This window comes from Protobothrops mucrosquamatus, unplaced genomic scaffold, assembly GCF_001527695.2.
Source record: "Protobothrops mucrosquamatus isolate PMUCROS unplaced genomic scaffold, P.Mucros_1.0 scaffold192, whole genome shotgun sequence".
NCBI lineage: Eukaryota > Metazoa > Chordata > Lepidosauria > Squamata > Viperidae > Protobothrops > Protobothrops mucrosquamatus.
The window spans coordinates 450402-473340 of NW_015386548.1; the positions used below are offsets into that span (position 1 = coordinate 450402).

Here is a 22939-nt window from a genome sequence, read left to right on the forward strand (position 1 = left end):
GGCCAGTCAGCCAGCTACAAATCCATCTGGTGGTGATGCTGTCTAACCCACATTTTTCTATCTTATCGAGTAGTAAGTTGTGATCTACTTTACCAAATATCTTCCTGAAGTCCAAGTAAATTATATCCACAGCATTCCTCTGATCCACTAATTTTGTCACTTGGTCAAAGAATGCAATAAGGTTTGTCTGGCTTCTCTTATATGTTAAAGTCACTGGGTTATGATCTGAAAAAGTCTTTGGCAACATCTCCATTTTAGCATTACACCTAACGTGCTTTTTAGAAATCCAAAATATTTCTATATGAGAAAGCTCTGTGTCTTTCAGAAAAAGAAGTGCATTTGTTACAGTCACCATCATCTCCTGCTGAAATAGATTCTTATTCCAAGTTATTATAACTCAATGTTTGATCCTCTTTTTCTTATACATGTTTACTGTAAGCAATTTTTATCTTTTCAAATAATGAAATACCTTATTTGTTTTTTGAGCAGCACTCTCCCCATAGCAGTGTTCCAGTATCTGAGGGGCTGCCACATGGCAGAAGGGGCCAGGTTGTTCACCAAAGCACCAGAGGGAAGGACGAGAAACAATGGTTGGAAACTGATCAAAGAGAGAAGCAACCTAGAATAAGGAGAAACTTCCTGACAGTGAGGACAATTAACCAGTGGAACAGCTTGCCTCCAGAAATCTTGGGTGCTCCATCACTGGAGATTTTTAAAGAAAAGATTAGACATTCACCTGTCTGAGACAGTATAGGTTCTCCTGCTTGAGCAAGGGGTTGGACTAGAAGACCTTCAAGGTCCCTTCCAGCTCTATTCTATTCTATTCTATTCTATTCTATTCTATTCTATTCTATTCTATTCTATTCTATTCTATTCTATTCTATTCTATTATTTTTCCAATTAAATTGCTCTCTTAATCTCTTTTAAATTTTTATACTTCAAATCTTTTGTAGGTTTTTTTTCTATTAGTTGCTTTTAAGTCCTTACAGTTATTTCTTTAGTTTTTATTTTAATCTTGTTCTGGGCGAAAGAAAAACTCATAGGTCATTTAGTTGCTTTATTGCTTCAAAGATCTTTATAACATTTAGAGTATTTGTAATCCAAAGAGGACTAGAAAGTGGATTTTTGGGCAAACCAAGTGCATGCTCTACATGAGGCTGTAAGCTTGATATTTCTTCCTTGGCTCTTGACACTCCCCTTGTGAGATCCTGTGAAGCTTCTGAAAAGCAATTAAACCATTTCCAAAGGTGATTAAGAAATGAAGTGTGGGGATCTTTTTGTCAATACATACTACATTGGTTGAAATCCCTTGATTCATAAGCTGAACACAGAACCTCAGTTCCTGAAGTCCACTCATGAACAGCAGTTGTCTGGAGCATATATGGGTGATCTTATGGTCTGTCCTTTTTCTAGAAAGACTTTGATGGCCAGAACCTTTTGGCTGCTCATCTCCACCGTAATGCTGTCTCTCCTTTTCATGTGCTACAAATCCTCACTGGAAATACCCAAATGAACATTTTCAGGAAAAAATAATAGACGTAGATCAGCATCTAAAATGAAATTCACAGGTGTTATGTTGACTCCTTTTAACTTGCTCAGTAATGTAGTTTTGCTTAAAGTAGCATCTCGTGTCACACATTCTTGTGATAAGCATCCTTTACAAAGTTATATTTCATTATCAGGATAAAGCTTATAAAATGTTTGTGTCCACTGTACAGCAGTCATTTTTTTAGTGAAAAAATATCTTTCAAGTTGTTTCAAAATTTCATGAAATCACATCTGATGAAAGCTTTGAGAAGGGATAAGCCATCTGTCTGAACATATAAGTCAACAACAAAGAGATATTTGGGAGTTTTCCAGTATCTCTTGGCATTTAAGAGGTCTGCAATCATGTCCTCCTCTTCACATAAGAGTCAACTATCAAACTCTGCAAGGCTGGCAAGCGCAAAATACAAAAACCAGTTGGATTTCTGGAAAGACCTTTATTGCTGGTAGGGTAATAGAATTTTGAAACAAATTATCCTGGACAATGTATACCTAGAGTAATTAAGGCAGAGTTATTCTGAGTCTCTTTCTCATAGTCTCCCCCTCCTACCAAATCTTCTTAACAGCTCTGCTTCTCCTTTTACAGTAAAGTCTTGCTACCTCTTTGTGTTCAAAAGTCAGTTAAGTCAGTCATGGTCAGAGTTCTCTTCTTTTTCTCTGCATTTACACAAGCCCTTAGTCAACACAGCCACTTCCTTCGGGTACTTTGATCGACACACAGATATTCTCAGAGTAGTATCATAACCATGAAACTTTCTATCTTCAGGAAGAAAAGCTTTCCATTCACCACCCAAGTTGTTTCATTTCTCTGTTGCAGTTTCTTGTGGCCAACCAACAGTAGGAAAAGACAAGGTAGATTAGCCCTCAAAGTAATAATGTTTTGGGGGGATATTTCTTAAAAGATGCTTCAGAGCACATGGAGGCACAAACAATTGCATTTGTCTGCTTCCAAGCAACCAGATCTTTCCCTGGGATTGCATGGCTTTGAATCCAAAACACTGCACAGTTTCCCTCAGGCTGTGGATGGAATATATAACAGACCGATGAAGTTTTAGACTTCTTCCCTATCTACCTTCTGTAATATGCAAGCATGCTGTATGCACATGTGCATCTTTCTTTCCTCTGCTTAGTTTTCTTTTCATTCTTAGTTTCATCTTTCCCACCAAATAAAATTGTGTTGGCATTTGTGATGCCACCTGTGTGAAGCTCAATTTTTCTTCAGTTGTGTTTTCTGGCTTTTCCTATTTTAATAGGATTTTAAATCGCATGATGTTAAGAAGATCGATACCTCTGTAATGGAAATCTGCAGATACTACATTAATAATAGAAATGATGGACATGTGCCTGTCCTCATAATTTCTACCTGTGCTTGGAGATCTCCATTGGAGTTCCTGTTCCAATGCCATGACTGAATGGATGGCTGATAGCAGTTTCTTTTAGCTGTATTTATGCAACTATGGAGTGCCTTCCTTAAAAAAGTCTTCCTAGTTCCTACTTGGTTGATTTTTATTTATTATTCAATTTGGTTAGCCACCCATCTTAAACTAGTCACTTTTTAAATTTTCTCACACCCAGTAAATTGTTATATATTGGGTTGACCAGAGGTTTTTTAAGATTGTTTATTGGAAATTATTTCATCTCCATAGATGTTTTAAACCATTTAAGTCCTTGTTTGTGTTTAGTCTTTATTCTTGTACATTGCCTTTGAGGTTGCTCCTGATTTGTTTGTTCAATTGGAGGTTATTGAATTTGACTTACATAAGGTCATATTTTGCCACAAGTTGATTCATAAGCTAAAATAAATAAATAAAATGAGGTACTCAAATCCAAGCAGACATGTAAAATAAGGATTATATGATCTATCCATGTGTTATTTTCTTCACCACAAAATTTGTGTTGCTAATGGATTTGATTTCTGTTTCATTTTAGAACACCCTCCAAATTCAATTTTGTGGACGATGGTCAAAAAACGTGACCTGGTTAAATGGACATCCACCACAAGATGGCGATAATGTCATAGTAGAAAGAGGACATATTTTACTATTGGATACTAACACAAGCGTTCTTAATATGCTTCATGTCAAAGGTTTGACTTTTTTTTATCAATCTTTTTTTCAGGTGAAGGAATTTCATTGTTAGAGAAACCTGAAGGAGAACACTAATACATACTAAATATATGAAGCACTGGGAAAATCCTTTCTTGCTAAACTTTACTAAATTATATTTATTTGCCATTCCTACCTGTCTGTATACACTCACGTCCAGCCACAGACAAAGTAACAAGATTCAACAGTAGCAAAAGTAGGAAAAGAGTATCCTGCCTCCATGGAATTATTCAATACTTTCTTGTTAACATCTTTGCACACTTACATACAAAGATTATTATTATTATGGATCATCGCACAGTCAGCCAGATGTTCAGACTGGATTTGGCATTTTGTCTACCTATCGAGTCCTTACCAAGGACCTGGGATAGGCAGATGTGGATGTTTGATGGTATTACAGATATCGTCGCAGGATGGAAGCAGTTCCTAGTAAGGCCACCTTTTGCAATTGACTAATAGCGAATTTGTCAATGCCAATGGTGTTCAAGTGGTGCTCCAGTTGTTTTGGGATTGCACCCAAGGCGCCTATTACTATTGGTATTATTATTATTATTATTATTATTATTATTATTATTATTATTATTACGATGTATTATTACTGCTATAGTAATAACAATAACATTATTGTACTCAGGTTGTTATAGAAGAACATGGAACTGATTACTGACAATGTTGCTGATGCATTGTGATGACTGCTCTGACTTTTATCATATCAAATTACCAGGTTTTTGGATCCTAAGATAAATAGAAGGGAAGTAAAAGACAAATTCTGATAGTTCTCCTTCCTCCGATCTCCAAAGGCCACACTAGAGTCTTGCTGTCCCCTCCTGGTATAAGAGGAAAGATGGAATGAGCTGGAAGAAGGGAGGACAACACTTTCTAGTTTGTGAACTTAACTAATTTATGTTCCAGTTTAAGCCAATGTGTTGAATACAGTAGAATCCATAAAATTGGAGAGGACCTTGCAGATCATTAAGAGTGTTTTTCTGCTATGTGTGGGAAATCCAGTGTAAGATCATTCCAAATTGTAGGCTATGTAGTACTGCCAACACCCATTATCTGACTGCTTTGTTTTTACAAATAACCTTTTAATATTCAACCCTGTTCTGCTGTTTTATTAAACTCATTTAACAGCAGCAAATCCCCTTTTCTGTATTTCTGTATCTGAAAATTGTTCCTGCATTTCAGGAGGACTAGTTAGGATCTGCCGATATCTTCTTAGGCACATTAGTAACATTATCTGGATAATAATTGCTATATCAGTAAAACATTAAAATACATTAATATACTGGTTGCAGTGGGGTATGTGCCTTCTTCCGTTAAGAATTTCCAAGTATGCCTTGATAAGATTTTTGTATAATGGAGGAAATCTCTAAGTGCTTTGCACTGTTAACTTTAGGAATGCATAACGGCTCATGAGAGAGATAATATTTTTTTACTGGCTTTCTGAAAGATATGTAAAACACATTTTTCAGACGGTATTATTTGGATGATATAGCCATGTGAACTCAGGAAAGCTTGCCTTATCAACTCATTAAAAATAGCCTTTTGAACACAAAAAGGCCTTAGGAATACAGGAATGGTAACATTACTGAAACAGTCTTAGTTTCAGGCTAAATAAATTAAAGAATCTACTTCATATGCTCTTTTTAATTCCATAATGGAGACACCCGTATTGTATTCTGAAGCAACTATTTAAGCAAACTTACAATGGAGCTTCCATTAGAAGCAAAGGTATTCAAGATTGTTTTAAATTACGATGTTGGACTTTTCACCTAACCTGCTTCTACTTCTTAAAATACGGTTGTAGTACCTCCCACTTGGCAATAGTTATTATCTAAACAAATAACAAAGGGAGCCGGGAGTGGTGATGGTGGAGATGCAGGGAAGGGGAGAGGAGACAAAGGAAGATGTACTAGCAACTGGGCCAGAGATATTCAAATGAGCCACAATCTGAGCTAGCTCACAAATTGTCCTATAAAACATTATGATAATGCAGTTCAAAATGAGCCTCGCCACTGGCAGTGTGTCAAGTAGCAGGCTGTGCACCAAATGGGGCATTGCTGAAGTCACAACATCCACCCTTGCCCCATACTGAGAGATTTAACTTTTATAAACAAAAGTGGGGTGTCAATCCATGAGAATGGAAGCTGTGCTACAGGCAGGCCGACTCTAACCTAGCAGAAAGGCTGTGCAGTGTCTTGCTAGTTCATTTACTTTTATGGAAAAGCAATGCTGTTCATTGCCTCAGAAGGGTTTCACTTGAAAGAATAATAAAACCTTTTAGTCTACCTTTTTTTTTTTTTAAAAAAAGTGGCAGATAATAACACCACAGCAGATCAAAACAGTGAATAATACATAGAGAAATGCATGTAGAAAAAACTGCTATCTTATCACCACTGATGCCTTAACTCATCATGGAGAAACTGAATTTGGCAGGACCTTGTGCATGTAAGTTGCTTCCCCCTCTTTTATTTTAGATAGGGATATTTTAATAAATGAAACTGGAAAATTAGCATTGAAATGAGTTCTTTTGTCTTCATCTGCTGCTGCTTGGAAATAAACTGCTGTTCCAGACAGAACTCTTCCTTCCTCTCTTTAGCTGACAAACTATATCAATATTATTATATATAGCTGTATTATATTTATATATTTCGGGATACCCAACCCGAAAAAAGTCCTATAAACTATAAAAATGCTCATGTAAACTTTGATCTGAAAAGCTGAATGCTTTCACGATTGGATTTTGTTGAGATATTACTATCACTTTTTAAATGGCCATGGCATGCTTCCAAGTGCAGAATGTGTGACGGTCACAAAGTGGACCTATCGCTTGTGACTGTGGCTTCCATTTGCTCCATTGTCTTTTTGTCACTTTAAGTCCCCATGCTTCCACTTCAAAATGCGACTAGATCTAGTAGCTCCATTAATCAAGGGAGTGATCAACTGCCATGGTGTTTGGTCTTATTCGACTTTCTGTCTCACTGAAGCTTGTAAAAAAAAGTCCACATGGGTAAAAATAGGTTTCCACAGCAGCTGTTACCATTGCTGCTGATCCTGCCATCCATAAATGCCTGTATGCAATGGTCATAACCTCTCTTCCACTCTGGCATTTGCTCTCTTTGGCAAGCCTAGCCACAATTGATGAAGTGCAGCAAACACAATGCTGCTTCGGTTTGGTTCACGTGGAGCCGTTTTACTCCAAACAAGATGCCGTATTCAAGCTGCTGATTAAATCACCATTGCTTGGCACTGGCCCTCTCAGGGAAGGGTCCAAGCAGCTTGCAGGAGAGCACATGCCATCAGAACAGATGGGCATACATGCAGATGGCCAAGCAGCATCGGCATCAGTTTGGGGAGTTTATTTCTGACTGAGAATGCTCAAGCAGCTGCCTCCATGCAACTCTGAGTGGGAAGAAGGCTTTGATCCAGAAAAGTGCTTTCATACGCTGCTTGACTTTAAGCACACATTGAGTTTCATTAATCCTAATGAGAGAACACTTGCATGTTAAAAATGCAGCACCCATTTAAATGCCTTGATGAATTGGGAACTGGAATTGATACTGTTATTGCATTATGAATGTGTGATTGATTTTTTTTTGGGACTGATTGTAATGCAAGACTTTCTAGGGACTGCCTTCAACAAGTGTATGATGTTAGACTGGCTGGTGGTATGTTGGTATTACTAATGAGAAATGTGTGATGCTTTCATAGTCAGGTTGGCAGACAAATGTTCATCGTGTTCTTTTTACTTGGGGGTCTGTCTGCTGCTTTCTTGTAGACGTTTCATTACCAAACTAGGTAACATCATCAGTGTGAGAAGGGAATAGGGGGTTTGCTCTCATTTCATATTCCAGTGGCTTGCCCTATCAGTGTTGCTGGGAGTAGTCTTGGTGGTTCCTTGATTGTTTTTACTTTCTCTGAAATTCCCCATAACTAGATTTGTAAAGTCCTATAAATAAGAATTTATAGGAATGACATGCTGAATATTTCACAGGAAGTTCAGTTTCCTAATTATATCGTTAGGTTTCTCTTTCAATTCCTACCTCTTGTCAATTATTCCAAACTGTTTATATTCGGGTACTATTTCTATGAATATCTGATGGAAGTCCTTACTCTTATGATCCATAGATCTTCTATAAGCATTTTTCTTGGACTACATTCCCTTAGACAGAGACTGCCTCATTTCTTCATCTTGCACTACTGTACAATGGATTTTTAAAAGCAAATTTCTAAAAGTGTTTTCCCCCCCTTCTTGTTAAAGAAAGATTAATTTGGCTAAACTTTTAGTGGAACCAAAAGGGCATTGCAGTTGCCTGTTAATATATTTTGTGTATATTTTGTGGCTATTATGAGCAGCATTAATATTGGCTATGTCGGTAATGCCAAAATGACATGAATGAGAAAACAAAGTTTAAATGGAAGGAGGGAGAATTAAATGCCCTGTCCCGTTACCGCTGCCTTTTCAAGGATAATAATGCATTTCCTGGTAGTGCTTCATTGATGCTGCATGGATTCTAGGTAGCAGAGAATTCATCTTGGTCTATTCCCCTACCATCAAATGATCAAATGCTGTTACAATCCAAGGTAAATCTTCTCTGTTACTAGAGATGACACCTATGTTTGATATCTTCTGGGAAGTTCTAGAATGTTTCTTTTAATCTCCTTCCTTAAAAAAAGAAAAATGATGGAAAATATGTCTCTTCTTACTGTACCAAAGTGATATACTTGAAATTTAAATTATATATTTAGTTTGGTTGGAAGACCATCATAATTACTGTAGGTGGAGTTCATTTTTATTTTTCAAGATTACCCGACAGCTATGTAGGATATTCCTTGCTTTTTTGGGTAGCCATAATAAACAGTAAGAAAGGTTGGAGCCAAATACTTTGATTAATCAGCATTTATTATTCTCTGCTCATGGGAAACAGATCAAGTGCTATGAAAACAAGAAAGCAGGTTGTGTGTATGTATGTTTATCCTTGTAGAGTAAAAGCTGCATATTTATTATAAATTAATAAAGTGTAGAAAGGGATGAGTTCAGAAGGCTGGCAGTTGAGACACATTATATGTCATTTACCTGTTTAGATAGAAATGCCTGTAAACTCTGAAAAATGTTATAATTAGCTTAACAGACTGGAATGTAATCTTTACCTGTCATAGCAATTCTTTCTGTCTTACTTTGCGGATATCTTTATCACTCAGGCTCTAGCTTCCTCTTTAGTAATGTCTGGATTTTTCAAAAATGACAGTGAGAAAAAAAAGTGCCCACTGGGGAAAGAAGAAATTAGATTTTTAATATCACTTGAAAAGAATATTTATGATTGTACTTTATCACATGCATTGACATTGCCTGTGTCAGCTGTTGTCAGAGGTCTTCCATCCCTAGGTACATGTTAAAAAATGTGTGTTCACAAGTATGGCTAGGAAGAAATTTGAAGATCTTTCCACTGAAGTGTGACAGTGACATAGAATTAATCTTGCTCTCTGAGAAGTGCTACTTTGAGACACCAATTTAGGGAAAGTTTGCTTAATTCTCATTGTGGATCAATTTACTCAGCGTGGATCTTACATTCTTAAGGAAATAAAAATATTTTTGTGTGCTTGCAAATGATAGGAGAACAATCATTAACTTTCTGAAAGGAGAAATACCTTGTTTAACATATTGGTTTCCCAGAATATGGATTGCCACAGCAATTCAGAACCCAAGAAAATGGAAAACAGAGTTGGAGCAGAAACTGGAACAAAGAAAGTCATCTGTATTTGCCAGACTATCAGTCATGTTAGCCTGTTAGGGAAAACAACTATGAGGCCAAAGAATAGAATAAGAGTAAAAATGAATTACTTTTTCAGAGAAGTAAATCACAAAAAGGATCAAATCAGGGATGTTCAGGGAAACCTGAAAGACTTGGTGTATATGGATTACCTATAGGAGTTCAAATTTAAAACGTAAGTGCAATGAAATTTCTGAAGCTTGGGTAAATACAATACAGAAGACAATGCCTTAAAGTTTAAAGCAATGAATAAAATTATCTTAAAGTCCAAACTATCAATCCTTTGATCATATAATCTTATATTAGAAGGAGAAAGTAAGCTAAAGTCAAAAAGGAAAAAAAAACAGAATCAGAACATTTTGCTATTTTCTTACTAACATTTTTTTCTTCTTCTAATGTTACATTGAGAATATGTTCTCCAGTTTTAGGAAACCAACTCTATTTTCTTCACTGTGAATGATGTTGCATCTTATAACTGTTCACACAGTTACTGTTATCGTCACTCACTTTAGGTGGCAAGCTGGCATTTATTGGCTCTGGATCCCTAGAACTTCATGCTCATTCCATCCTTGTGTCCGATGGAGGAGAACTTCAGATTGGGTCTCCCAGGAAGCCATTCTGTGACATGGCCCGTATCCATCTCCATGGAAGCACCTACTCCGAAGGGTTTTTCCCATATGGAGTGAAATTTCTGGCTGTGAGAAATGGAACCCTTTCCATGCATGGTGAGTTATATAGAAAAGATTTTGCTATCAAACTGATATGCCTTTTGATAATCTTCATAGTTGTGGTGAATATGGGTCAGGTTTAATGGAAAAATAACGAGATATTTAGAAGTGCTTAGCTTTCACAATTCATACTGCCAAGTTTTAGATAGATAGATAGATAGATAGATAGATAGATAGATAGATAGATAGATAGATAGATAGATGGATAGATAGATAGATAACCTTTATTGTCATATTTTTTAATTGTGGGCACAACGGCACACATTAAAAATGAAATTTAGTTGCTTGCTCTCAAAGTGTATGCATATATAACACACATTTAAACATACTATATACAACATATGTATAGACCTACACCCTTACATATAAGTAACATATAACTATTAATAACTGTCCATCTTGAATACATAACAGAAGGAGGAAGCTTTAGAGTTCACAAGGTTAATACTGTATGGCATAAAAGTGTGACTGAATCTGGATGTTCTGTTTTGGACACCACGGAGCCTTCTCGCATAAGGTAACAAGGAAAACAGGTTGTGAAGAGGATGTGTCGTGTCCCAGACAATCTTGTGGACCCTGCTCAAGCATGTCCTGGATGGGAGGGAGGGGACTGCCAATGATCTTTTTGGCCATCCTCACCAGTCTCTGCACCACCTTCCTGTCTGAAGCAGTGATGCTTCCAAACCAGACTGTGATGCTGTATGACAGGATGCTCTTGATCATCCCCCTGTAGAAAGTGGTCAGGACAGGGGAAGAAAGATGTGCTTTTCTCATGCGACGCAGAAAATGCAGGCGCTGCTGTGCCCACTTCACCAGTTTCTCACTGTTGAGCGACCAAGTCAGCCTACTTGTTAGCTGCACACCCAGGAATTTGATGCTGGTAACCATCTTCACAGGTGAATCATTAATGCACAGAGGAATGTGGCTGTGCCTGCCTTTTCTGAAATTGACAATGATCTCTTTGGTTTTTCCAGTATTTAAAATTAGGCTGTTTTTCTTTCACCAGTTCACCAAACCCTCAACTTCCTAGCGGTAAGCACCCTCATTGTCATCATGAATAAGGCCCACTACTGTTGTATCATCTGCAAATTTCACAATATGGCTTGTGGCAAACCTAGCACAACAGTCATGGGTCAATAGGGTGAACAGCAGTGCACTTAGGACACAGCCCTGAAGAGAACCTGTGCTCAAGAAAATGGTGTTAGAAATATTTGTTCCAGCTCGCACATATTGGGGCCTGTTAGTAAGAAAATCAAGAATCCAGTTGCACAAAGGAGTATTTAAGCCTAAAAGAGCAGAGCAAGAAACAAGTGGCCCTCCAGATATTGCTGAAATTCAAGGTCCATCAAGTTAAACTGTGATGATTAAGGGAAAAGGAGACTGCTGAGAGATGCTGTAGTAGAAACAGTCCCAGAAATTTTGTTGCTAAGTTTCAATGGATAGTTGACATGAAACTGTGGCATGATTTCAGAAATGGGTCCGTCAACCTCCATTTAGGTTTACAATATCAGTTGTATCTACCACATCTCTTCTTGGCCATTCTGCCCATCAGCCTATGCTCCGTCTGAGCTCTACTATAACCTGTTGTCAGAAACATATGCAGAATCTTGCTCTTTTCCTTCTTTAGAACAGCAACCTTACAGTATGGGTACAGATTTCCTTTTGTAACTCCCTGCTGCTGTTCTGTCTAACCGTCCATGAAGTATATTGGAAAGATACTTTGTAGTGGATTTGAATCCAGTGTATTAATAAAAGTGCTAACATTCCAAGTTAATAATGAAAGTTTGACTGGATGGAACCATCCATAGCAATAGTAGCTTTGAGCGCAGGACAAGAGAGAAAACAGGGATCTGTCAAAGAATCTAGTCATTTTATTTTGCTGCCACTGTTTGCCTTTACTTTTTTTTTTTTTTTAAAGTGCTGCCAGTTTTAGACAACCTATGGATAAATAAAAAAAGTCCACTGGGTGTGTTTTTGCAAGATCACTGTTATGTGTGTTAGGGAATCTCCACGAATGTGTGTTTTTTTGGATTTATTCTGGATGTCCAAAAGTGCCACTTCCTTACCAGAAATTCCTTTATTTAAATATAGGAGGTAGGAGATGTGCCTCTTTATTTAGCATGGAGTGAACATTTTTTTAAAAAAATGTTTATTTAGGATTTATTTAATCTTGGAGGGAATGTTTGTGTTCAAATGGCAGACGATTTGGATTGCGTACTCTGCCAAATAACATCAGACAAAAACATCCTGAATCTGCCATTTCTGAACTTATGGTTAATTTTCGGGTAAAATCAGTTTGTTCAACTAATGCTACATTAGCTGTTACTTACTTATTTCTGTGATTGTGATGCCTTCTTCTGTTAGTGAATTCACAAGCTAAATTCCAAATAATGACAGATATGGGGCAAAAATGGAGCCACAGAAAAGCAGTGTTTAACAAAAAGCAAAAATAATATAAGTGGGTGTGAGAGAAGGCCTAACAGATCTTAGATATATAAAAGAGAGAGGAGGGCAGTTGAGGGAGGAAATGGAGCCTTTAAATGAGATTTTTGAGTCCAGGGGAGGGGTGAAGAACTAGAAAGTGACTCAGAGTAAGCCTACCTTAATTATATTATATATACTGTAAGTTGTTTGGGATTATTTTGCTCAGTTTTCAAGACTCTACTACATTAACGTACCAATAATAAAATCTTACCAGAAATCCAAGAGATTCTTGTTTCTTAAATTTGCTATCCCTCAAGGGCTTGAGAGTGAACTATGCTTCACCCTGACTTTCTCACCTGAACAACAGCAGCAACAACAACCACGAAGCCTATTCAGGCATAGACAGTTGAGGGCTATTTGGAAAAGCAAAGACACACATGGAGTGAAATTATGGCTGTAGGCTGATTATTCAGAGCCTACCACAGTAAATTAGTTGAGTTCTCTGCTTAGAAGGAGCCTCCATTCCTCCATAGTTTGCTGCTTGACAGAGAGAGAGAGAGTTAAAGACCTATTAGAAAGTGAATGAGAATATATGAGGAACCACTTTATCCTAATGGGACTAACCTGGCCCACTCATTTCAGTGGAAAGGGCCTACTTCGGATCCTGTTAGCCAAAGAATTTCAGCTGGCAGGGTCCAGGAGAAGAGCTGCTGTGGCCCCTGCCCTCTGGAATACTTTCCCATCAGAGCGTGAGATCCATCCCCACACTCTTGGCCTTCAGGAAGAGCTAAAAACCTGGCTCTGATGCTTGGCCTGGGCTCCCAATAGGGCCCTGCTACATTGGGTGTGGCTAACAGGATAGAGAAGATTCTCACCCCCCAGACTGCCCAATCATCTTGGTTCTTAACTTTTAATCTTTTTATTCTACTTTTAATTGTGTTTAGCATTTTTAAACTTTTTATTATATTGTAAGCTGCCCAGAGTCGCTGTATTAGTGAGATGGGTGGCATAGAAATTTAATATCTAAATAAATAATAAGAGAGATAGGAGGGTTGCAAAAAGAGAAGTGGTTGTTTGACTCTTACCCTGTAAACCATGCAGGTTCTTGAGAGAACAAAGCTGCCTATGTCTGTCCTAGATATTCTTGTTCACTAGCAAGAATTCTGAATTTTAAATTCCAGGATACACAGAATGTTTTGATGTTAGGTGAGGGTTGCATGCTAATTGGAATAAAAAGGAACTGGCTTCTTCAAACACTATATGATTTATAATAAGCACTCTTGGTTGGACTTTAGTACTGGGGAATGTATACTGTGAAATTGACATTTTTCTTCTTGCACTATATGCCTGGTATTTCAAAAGGAGAGAATGAACAACTTCTTACTTTCCTATTTTTCCCTTCTACTATGTCTCTATGAAATGCTCAGGTTCAAATCTCTAATCCAGTCCCAACAATGAGTTGTCTAGCCCTAATACCAAGCAGCAAGGGAGGGGCATAGGAATGGGACAGAAATAAGGTGGGTTTTCTTACTTCTTCCTGACAGCCCTTCCTCAGCCATGAATTTATAGCTTTGGCTGGTCTGGAACAGTGAAAGAGAACATTTCTTTTATGGGGTAGATTGCAATATTTGACTCTAGTTCCACCTGGGTCTGTTTTTGTTCATTCCCTCCCCCTTTTATAGACAGTGCTTTTTTAGACAGAAATCCTTGGTGGAGAGACAAGCATTTGTCTAGAATTGAGTTGTTTGCATAATGAGCATATTTTGTTGTGCTGTCTTACTTAAAAAAAGCAGATAGACTTTGTTTTCCGAATAGTTCTATCCATTGGTTGCAATGTCTGCAGCTGAGGCTAGAAAGTGGGAAATCAAAACAGCTAAGTTAGGAAGCTGAAGAAAAGAGAGTAGTGTGGCCCTGAGACATTATTGGAAATGTTTCTTGGCTTCAATACTTTGGCAATGATGCCGCAAAGCTTGGGCTTGCTGTGGAGTTATATCCAGTCTGAGCACAATTCCACTGCATGTGGTGAGTACAATTACATTTCAGTATATAAGCCGCCATTTAGTGTGAATGTAGTGGACCCTCTCCCCTGCCACACACACTCTTGAAATAGAGAACGCTTATTTTGTGCCTTCATGCTTCTTACATCAAACCCAAACACATTCGGGAGCCAATTTAGGATCAACTTGGCTTATAGAATAAAACAAACTGAAGTGTTTGACAAAATTTTTTTGTATTTCTGAAATAGTTGTAGCTAGGCACGCATTGAAATCATTAAACAAACAAGCTTTTGAATCATTTTTAGCTGTCTCTGAGTAGACAGAATGGAGCATAATTCCCACTTATTTCCCTTTCAAATAATAAATTTTGCAGGAACTGTTCCATAGCGATGGCTGAATCTGATTGTTTAATAACAACGTGTCAGCTTCTCTGTTTGATATGTTAATATGACTCTGGGTTTTCCCAGAATTCTCTCTGGAGTGGCAGTTTGGCACTCGGGTGGTCAGAGTAGATTGAGAATTTTCACAGTTGCCTTTGGCTTCACCCGGCTCCCCTGCCAGTCAGAGCACAACACCCATAAACTGCATGCCAATCAACGTCACTGTTAAAGGGGCTCTCAGTCAGCTAGGGTAACTTGAATTTTTGACAATGTAATTATGGCCCTTGCGTCCACAATAGAAGTCTGAACAGGATGGAAGGGTTTTTATTGATTGTTTAGAAGGGAAATTTATCAATGTCTCTGGCACTGTTCATACCTATTCCCTAAAAAAAACCTCTCCTGGCAAGTTTCCAAAGAGAAAACTAGTTCAGTGGCCTTGTCCATAGTTTTGTCCTTTCTATCAAAATTGATCCTGACTGGTTGGGTCTCTGAAAGAACTTGCACAGTTTTGACCCATGTGAGTTTTAGTGGATAGCATCAGCATAAATGCTGTTGCACCATTGCACATAAATCTATCCTATTTTGTTATTGGGAAGTCGGTAACGGATGACATGCCAGAGAGTTGAATTTTCAAAATGGCATGGGGACTTAAAGGTAAAGTTTAATAGTCATGAAGCTTGATACCTTGATATTATTCTGTCTACTGATCACAGTTTATTCATATTCAATCTGTTCTATGCCCTCCATTCCTTTCTTTCTAGTCATTAATCAATTCATCATCCTTGAATTGATTAATGACTACTACAGTAAGTAAATGCTACTACATTGCACTTTTGAGTTGAATCTTCTGTGCTTCTTCATGTATCTCCTGATTTTAATGGTTCATTGTTTTGTGTACTTGTACAATTTAACTATTTGTAGCAATGTACAGTAGATCTATATCATGCCCAATACTTTTTAGCAGATAAATGCATGCTAGAGGCCTATACTTTTCCAACTTCCACACTGATTATTAAAAACATTTGTAGAATGCTCTATATCTTCATTTAATGATAAACAAAACTTGTCACAGAAGTTGAATCATATATTCTAAGCACAACAGGATGTCTTGAAGATGATTTGAAATTTGAAGTTGGTGAATCTCCTTGAAACTCTTGGTGGGTTAAAAATCCTATTAAATGAGCAACTCATCAAAAATGATCTTGAAGAAAAGAGGATGCAACATATGAAATTGAGCTAGTTTATACTATTTGATGCTGTGTTTGTTATTAAAAACATTGAACAATTAAAATGCATATTTTATTGGATTGCATTGATTATTAAAACTATAGAAACTGTCTCTGTCTTACAAAACTGAAAGGGTACCAAAGGTTTGAAAAAATCTATAGTGAAAGATAAATTTACTTGAATCCGATCACAATTTATTAAGTACAATAATTATGGCAGAAATACTAAATGTAAAGTTATGTTCATTTTTTCCCCTTTGGGTACCACACTCTACCATTTTTTTCTTTTTCTTTCTTTCTTTAATTTCTCTCTATTTCTTTTGTAGTTTTGGATTGCTCATTCATGCTAAGAAACAGGGGAAAAAATCTGATTATGGCACAGGGTTATTACTGAAAAGAGTTGTTGATATGAAGTGAGCTTACCACTATTACTATTATGCATTCACTACGCTACTACAGTAGTAATGTGTGTTATAGTATTCATTGTATAACTGAAAAAACTTGTTTTTGTCAATTTTTAGGCCTCATGTTAATGTTTCACATTCTGGATATTGTTGATATAAACAGTCTTTTGGCTATAGAGAAGTTGTTCTCCCAATCATTGGTCAGTCAATAATTTAGAAAATGAATTAAATAATTGTGGAATTATACTGAACAACCTTTTTTTTTAGTATTTGGGAATATTTCTGGCTGTAGACTTTTTGGTAAAAACATAATTATAAATTTAATATCTTGGGTTTTTTGTTCTAGCAACCTTTCTTTTGTTAGAAATTTAAGTAATACATATATATTGTGGTTGATAGCTTTATTCCCCCCCCCCACTCTATAGTGCTACCATATTTGTTAATTACTCATGAATAAACTGTAGTAATTATTTTGCTTCCAAGATATTTTAGATCATGGTGGGACCATAGTCTTGAAAACTATCAGAACAAACATCTCTCCCTCAAGTTCTTTTAACCCCCCAGTTCTTTACAGATGATCATCTTTATTTCCAATGCCAAATTTTGCTGGAATGAGCGCCAATTTGAAGTTTTGGCAGAAATCCAGTTTGTTTTAGAGAGGTGGAATTACATGGAGGCTTCTTCAGAGCAATTTGAGAATAAAATGGCAGGGAAGGTTTCTGCAAATATGTTATCTTTGGTTAATCCACCAAAGTGAATTAATCTGTGACAATTCAGAAAGTTGATAGCATGTCATTTTCACTCTGGACTAATTTTACAATGAATAAAGATTAAGTGTCAGTATTCTAGTATATGGTATAGATACATTCTTTAATGCTTGTATTTTGAGGAATAGTACTTCTGCATAATATCCCAGGTCTGGAGCAGCTCATTACTCCATCAGTGTATGATACAAGCTGCATCTTATTGTTGGCTCTTCACAAACTGCCCCCAATAAAAAGTCTTTTTTCTTGTTAGCCTAAGAAAATGAGATCCTTTTTCTTTTACCTTGCCTTCAGTGATGGAGAATTTAAGTGAGTGTATCCAATTTCTTTGGATGAGTTTTCTCTAATTGGAGGGATACTTTGCTGTTTCCTTGCATTTAGCCAAGTTTTGATCAATTGTGGAGAAGCCCAGAAATCTTTACAGGTTTGTTTCTTTGATGTACACAAAAGTTACTCTGCAGAGTGCAGAGAAGCACACCTACCTTCCACTCCCCACAGAGCTCACCTTGCACCATTTGAACTTTTCTGTGTATTTGTTAATTGTTACAAAATACTCTCTTTCTCTGAGAAGATGCAAAAATTGCCAATTAAGATAATGAAAGAAATTCAAAGAAATGCAGAAAAATGAATGGATTATCCTGTATTTGGAGGGAGATATTGGAAATGTATTGCCTTTTTTATAATGAAGGTAAGAGAGAATCTAATTAAGGAATGATCAAAGCATTTGGAGAAGGGGCAGCAAGATTAGTGAATGGCAAATTTGAGGTAGCGAAAGTGATCCCTTATTGGCTTATGTTTTCTGCCATGTCCGTTGACAAGCATGAGCTAAGCAAAAGTTGGCTCAAAATTCTCTCTGTGAGCCCCAGAGTCTCATACCTACAAACAACGTAGTGCACCAAGAGTTTTGCAGCTGTAATAGTTAAGAACAACCTAGTGAAAGCTGATATAAGTTAATGTTGGTTGCAAATACTTTACTGAACCAAAGTATCTCAGTGTGGCAGAGTTCTTATACTATAAGATCTAGACTCCTAATGGTTAATATTTTTTAATATAATGCTAATTTTATGAAGAAATTGTGTTTGAACAGTGCTGATTTATTGCATTTTTCCAGATGAAATTTTAGATTGCAATCTTTATTTCCTTTTAAACTCTATAAAATAGAAGGAATAGTTATGATTGCTGAGTTGCCTGAGTGATGAGTGGTGGCTGTGTTGGAGGCAGGGGAAGGGACATTGGATCAATGTGCTTCAATTATGTTAAATCAAAATATTTAGATGAAATCAGTAGCCTCACAAATATATTCAACATTTACAGAATATGTGAAATAAGGGTAAGAATATTTATTCTGAAGAAATTCAGGGCCAGGCCAAGACATTTTACTGCCTGAGGTAAAATAACAAATGGTGACCTTCTTCTCAAGTCACAGTATATAATATCTTACACTGAATAATTAATTTTGGCACTTATGAGAAACTCCCACAAGTATCTTTGTCTAGCAGGAAAAATATATACATATTATATTAAATGATAAACAATGTGCTTCCTTTTCATGACATCCAGAATCATTTGTCCAACTCAGCTATCTCTATGTGCCTAATAGAAGGGCTGGTTGGCCCTGCAGCAATTTAAAACAGGATCAACAGAATTAGTATAACAAGATTGTTATAAGGATAACATGATGTGTGTAAAATGCCTTTTATTTCAGAGCAGTGCTAAAGTAAGGATTGTTATTATAAAGGGTCCTTCCACTCATTGTATTCTATTTAGCTGATGCATGTTTAGCTTTTTGGACATCATATATGCTTATTTTAGCTCACTTTTCAGCCTTAGTTCAGTTAACTTGTCAGGCAGCCTTATTTTATAATGGTATATCGGCTTATTCTGCTGCTGGAGAGAAATTATAAGATCTGTCCCTTCTTGGAGGAAACTTTCATTTCAGGCATTCCTAAAAACTGTAAAAATGTTGGCATGGGAAGGTAAAAATCCTTCCAAGGTATCTTAAGCTTGTGACATTAGTCTCAAGAGACATATCTTTAGCTGATCTTGAAATAGCAATTTATTCCACTTGGAAAATAATAGCAAGAGCACTTAGACTTATATACCGCTTCACAGTGCTTTACAGCCCTCTCTAAGTAGTTTACAGAGTCAGCATATTGCCCCCAACAATCTGGGTCCTCATTTTACTTACCTCAGAAGGATGGAAGGCTGAGTCAATCTTGAGCCCTGTCAGGATCAAATTCTAGGCTGTGGGCAGACTTAGCTTGCAATACCTGCACCACCAGGTATGAACTTCTTTGTTATTCTAATAACTTAGCTGAAATGCTCTTTTGAGTATTAGTTGACTTGCTTTAGATATGTTAATGGTTACCATTATCTTGCCATCCTCACACTTGAATGTCCATCCCAATTCAATATATATGGTGCCCTGTCACCTAAGTCTTTGACTTAAGCAATGAATCTATATGTTCAATTGTACTTCCTGTCTAGTTTTCTTCCTTAGGTGAGAATTTAATTGATAGCCTCCTTGAAGCCAATGTCATGTTTTGGATTATAACATTGAATTATCAATACAAAGATGCATAATACAGTGTTGAATATCATTAAACTATGTATGTTGATGAAGTTCTGCATAAAATAAACTCAGAATGAAATATTCTTTGAAAAAGCCTCTTAATATTTTTAACTGACTTTTACTAGAATGGTTATATAAAATTATCCCTCAGTGAGACACTATGTGGTGTGCTACAAGGTTCAGTCCTGGGCCTTGTGTTTTTCAGTATTTTCTTTAGGCTTTGGATGAACAGAACTGTTCACAATGACTCCAGTGTTTACAGTGACTCCAAAAGGATGAAATGTTCTTTGGGATGTCATGCTACAGGTACTGCTATTTTGTACTTCCATCATATTATCATAAGCAAGTACTAAGAGGTAGAATTCATGTTGCATGCAAGCCTATCTGATTCTCTTTGGTATAAGAGGATAACTGCCAGGCTTTCATGATTCTGTTATGATGTCCTTTGACAATAAAACAGAGCTTCCAGTATCCCTTGGGTTAATTGTTTCCTGACCCAGCCTACCTTGCAGACTGACAGCAACTGCCATAGAAATTGATTGATCCATTAATAAAAATATATTTACATTTTAGATAAAGCCAACTTCAAAGGCGCTATTTCATCATTTCCCCAGCCACTTGAAATAAAAAGGTTTGTATTACTATTTATTAGATTGATAGGCATCCTTGTTGGCTCCATCACAACTTTAGGAGGCCTACAAGACCTGACTGACAGTAGAAATGATTCAGCAATGTACCACCGGATATGAGAGAGAGGGGTGGGGAATGGGGAAGGAAGTCTATATGGGAAATTAGTTGAAGAAAAGAAAAATACTCATTAAAGAAAATTCTGCTGGGTTTCAAACGAACAAAAAAAGAACCCACGAACCTTTATGCTAAATAAGAGCCACTGTGCACATCTTATGATATTCATTTCTTGATTTCAGCTTATGAGCTTTTTGTTTATAATGCTGATGCTGTTTCATTATCAACATTTAGAAAAATAGGAATACTGAATGATAACTGCATTTTGGTTTATTAGATTATATTTACATTAAAGTGCTAATAGAACTAATTTTTCCCATATTCCCAATTACGATGATCATTTCCTCTACCCAACAGACCATTAATTATTTGACACAGAAGACAACAAGTTATGTTCTTAGCTTTCTAGACTAATAATAAAGAATGAATGCTTTTAATTAATCAATACATTGTGTTAAATGTTGGAGAAGTAAGAGATATTTCATATTCCAATATAAAGAACCGAGAAGACTCTTCACTGCCATAAAAAACACTAAGCCCTAAACTATTTCTGTCATAGCATATCCACTTTGAAGATCCTCAGCGGAGACTGGTGGAAATTCCAGCATGTCCCTTGAATTAGTCTGGCTTGTTCAGGAAGAATCAGCAATACACCAACAAGCTTCCTGTTCTATCATAACCACACATTTTCCCTTTGCATGCTAACAAGCAAAACATAGCCAGATAAATCTGCTTTCATATTTTAAATGAACAGTTTACTACATATTAATTTAGCAATTATAGCTGAATCAGAGATACTTTTATCAAAGCCTCTAGACTCTATAAATAGGATATCTGGGACCAACATATACTGCTACACCATTGTACAACACAGACAAGGAGATGTACACTAACTATGTTTTGATGTTATAAATTTGGATTGTGGATATTTATTGGCATTTTGGTGTGGTTATTTGTGGTTTACATGTAGACCTCATTTAGTGACTGCCTCATTTTGTGTCTCATCACAGTTATGATGGTGTACATTTACAACCAATCCTTACATTTATGAGTTTTGCAGGTCTGAAAAAAGATCATAAGCAAAACTGCAGTTTCATTCAAAGGCCATTTGACTTAATAACTGAATTGTCAATCTCAGTTATGGACACTAAACAAGGATTACCTGTATTGCTTTTGTAAGCTGCTCAGATTCATTTCAACTGAAGTGGAATAGAGGAACTTTGCTCTACTTTTGCTCACTAAAGTGGTTTCCCTGAAGAAAGTGACTTGAATTCATACTTCTAGGGCATTGTATATTAAAACCTGAATTTCAAGAAGCTGTGAAAATACTATATAATCATCTCTTTAAAGAAAACTTCATTTTAATGGGAAGTATTGGGCTTTTTTCTGATTAAGAATGATTAAATTTATGATTAACCATTTCTATCTATATTAATGGAATACATCCCCCTCCCTAAATTAATTGCTTTGTTATTGAGTACAAATAATACATTGTAGAATACAAATAATGGTTAAGTACTGTGGTATCTGTTTCAATAGAAATTGGAAGCTATTAATAGTGTGATTATTTCTTTTGGAAATATGATTTTCAAAGAAAAGTGTATATCTTTGAGTTTAATACTTAAGTCTCTACTATAGTATTACTTATTTTTATTTATGAGTACTAAAAGGAAAAGAGAAGAGAACCTCTTGGAAAAGGTAAATAAGCATTTAATTTCTAATTTCTTTTTCTGTACACTAATTGGTGGTGTTTACAAACATTTAAGCCGCCTTAAAAACATAGTATAAATGTTTGTATTTGCCTTTCTGCATGTTGTACATATGGGAATAATTCCTGCTGAAATTTAATTACGCTTCTGTTGTGGATATATGCTATTCATTTTGCCATTGGAAGTATTGTTAAGAACAATCTTTATATTGCCTGTGTGCTGCTGAGAATAGCACATCACTAGGGCCAACGTCACAGGAGACATTATTTTCTTCTCTGAGCTGAAAAAAAGAAAAGAAAAATATTTTTAATTGTATGTTCTAAGTTTTGGAGACAATACAGAAAAATAATTGGTTGGCCAAACTTTTTTAGTGATGGAATTCAAACCTGATACCATTGTGATAGTCCTTGTATTAGGTTTGACTTAACATTTTCTTCAGAGCATTATATTGAGTTGGAGATGTTTTATAGGGCTTACTTTGTGTTCCTTAGTTTGTGTCCTTTCTTTGATTTGCTGACTATAGTTGTTGTTGTTGTTTTTGATAAAAAGTGTTGTCAAAGTTGTAAC

The 22939-nt window shown here is 36.4% G+C and overlaps 1 protein-coding gene across 1 annotated transcript in view; it reads left to right on the plus strand.

Moving 5' to 3' along the window:
- PKHD1 (PKHD1 ciliary IPT domain containing fibrocystin/polyductin) overlaps positions 1-22939 on the plus strand; it is a 189932-nt gene that overhangs the window by 100752 nt on the left and 66241 nt on the right. The window contains exons 35-36 of the mRNA XM_029283700.1: positions 3475-3631; positions 9937-10149. Coding sequence (XP_029139533.1) covers positions 3475-3631; positions 9937-10149 — 370 coding nt within the window. The remainder of the gene's footprint in view (positions 1-3474; positions 3632-9936; positions 10150-22939) is intronic.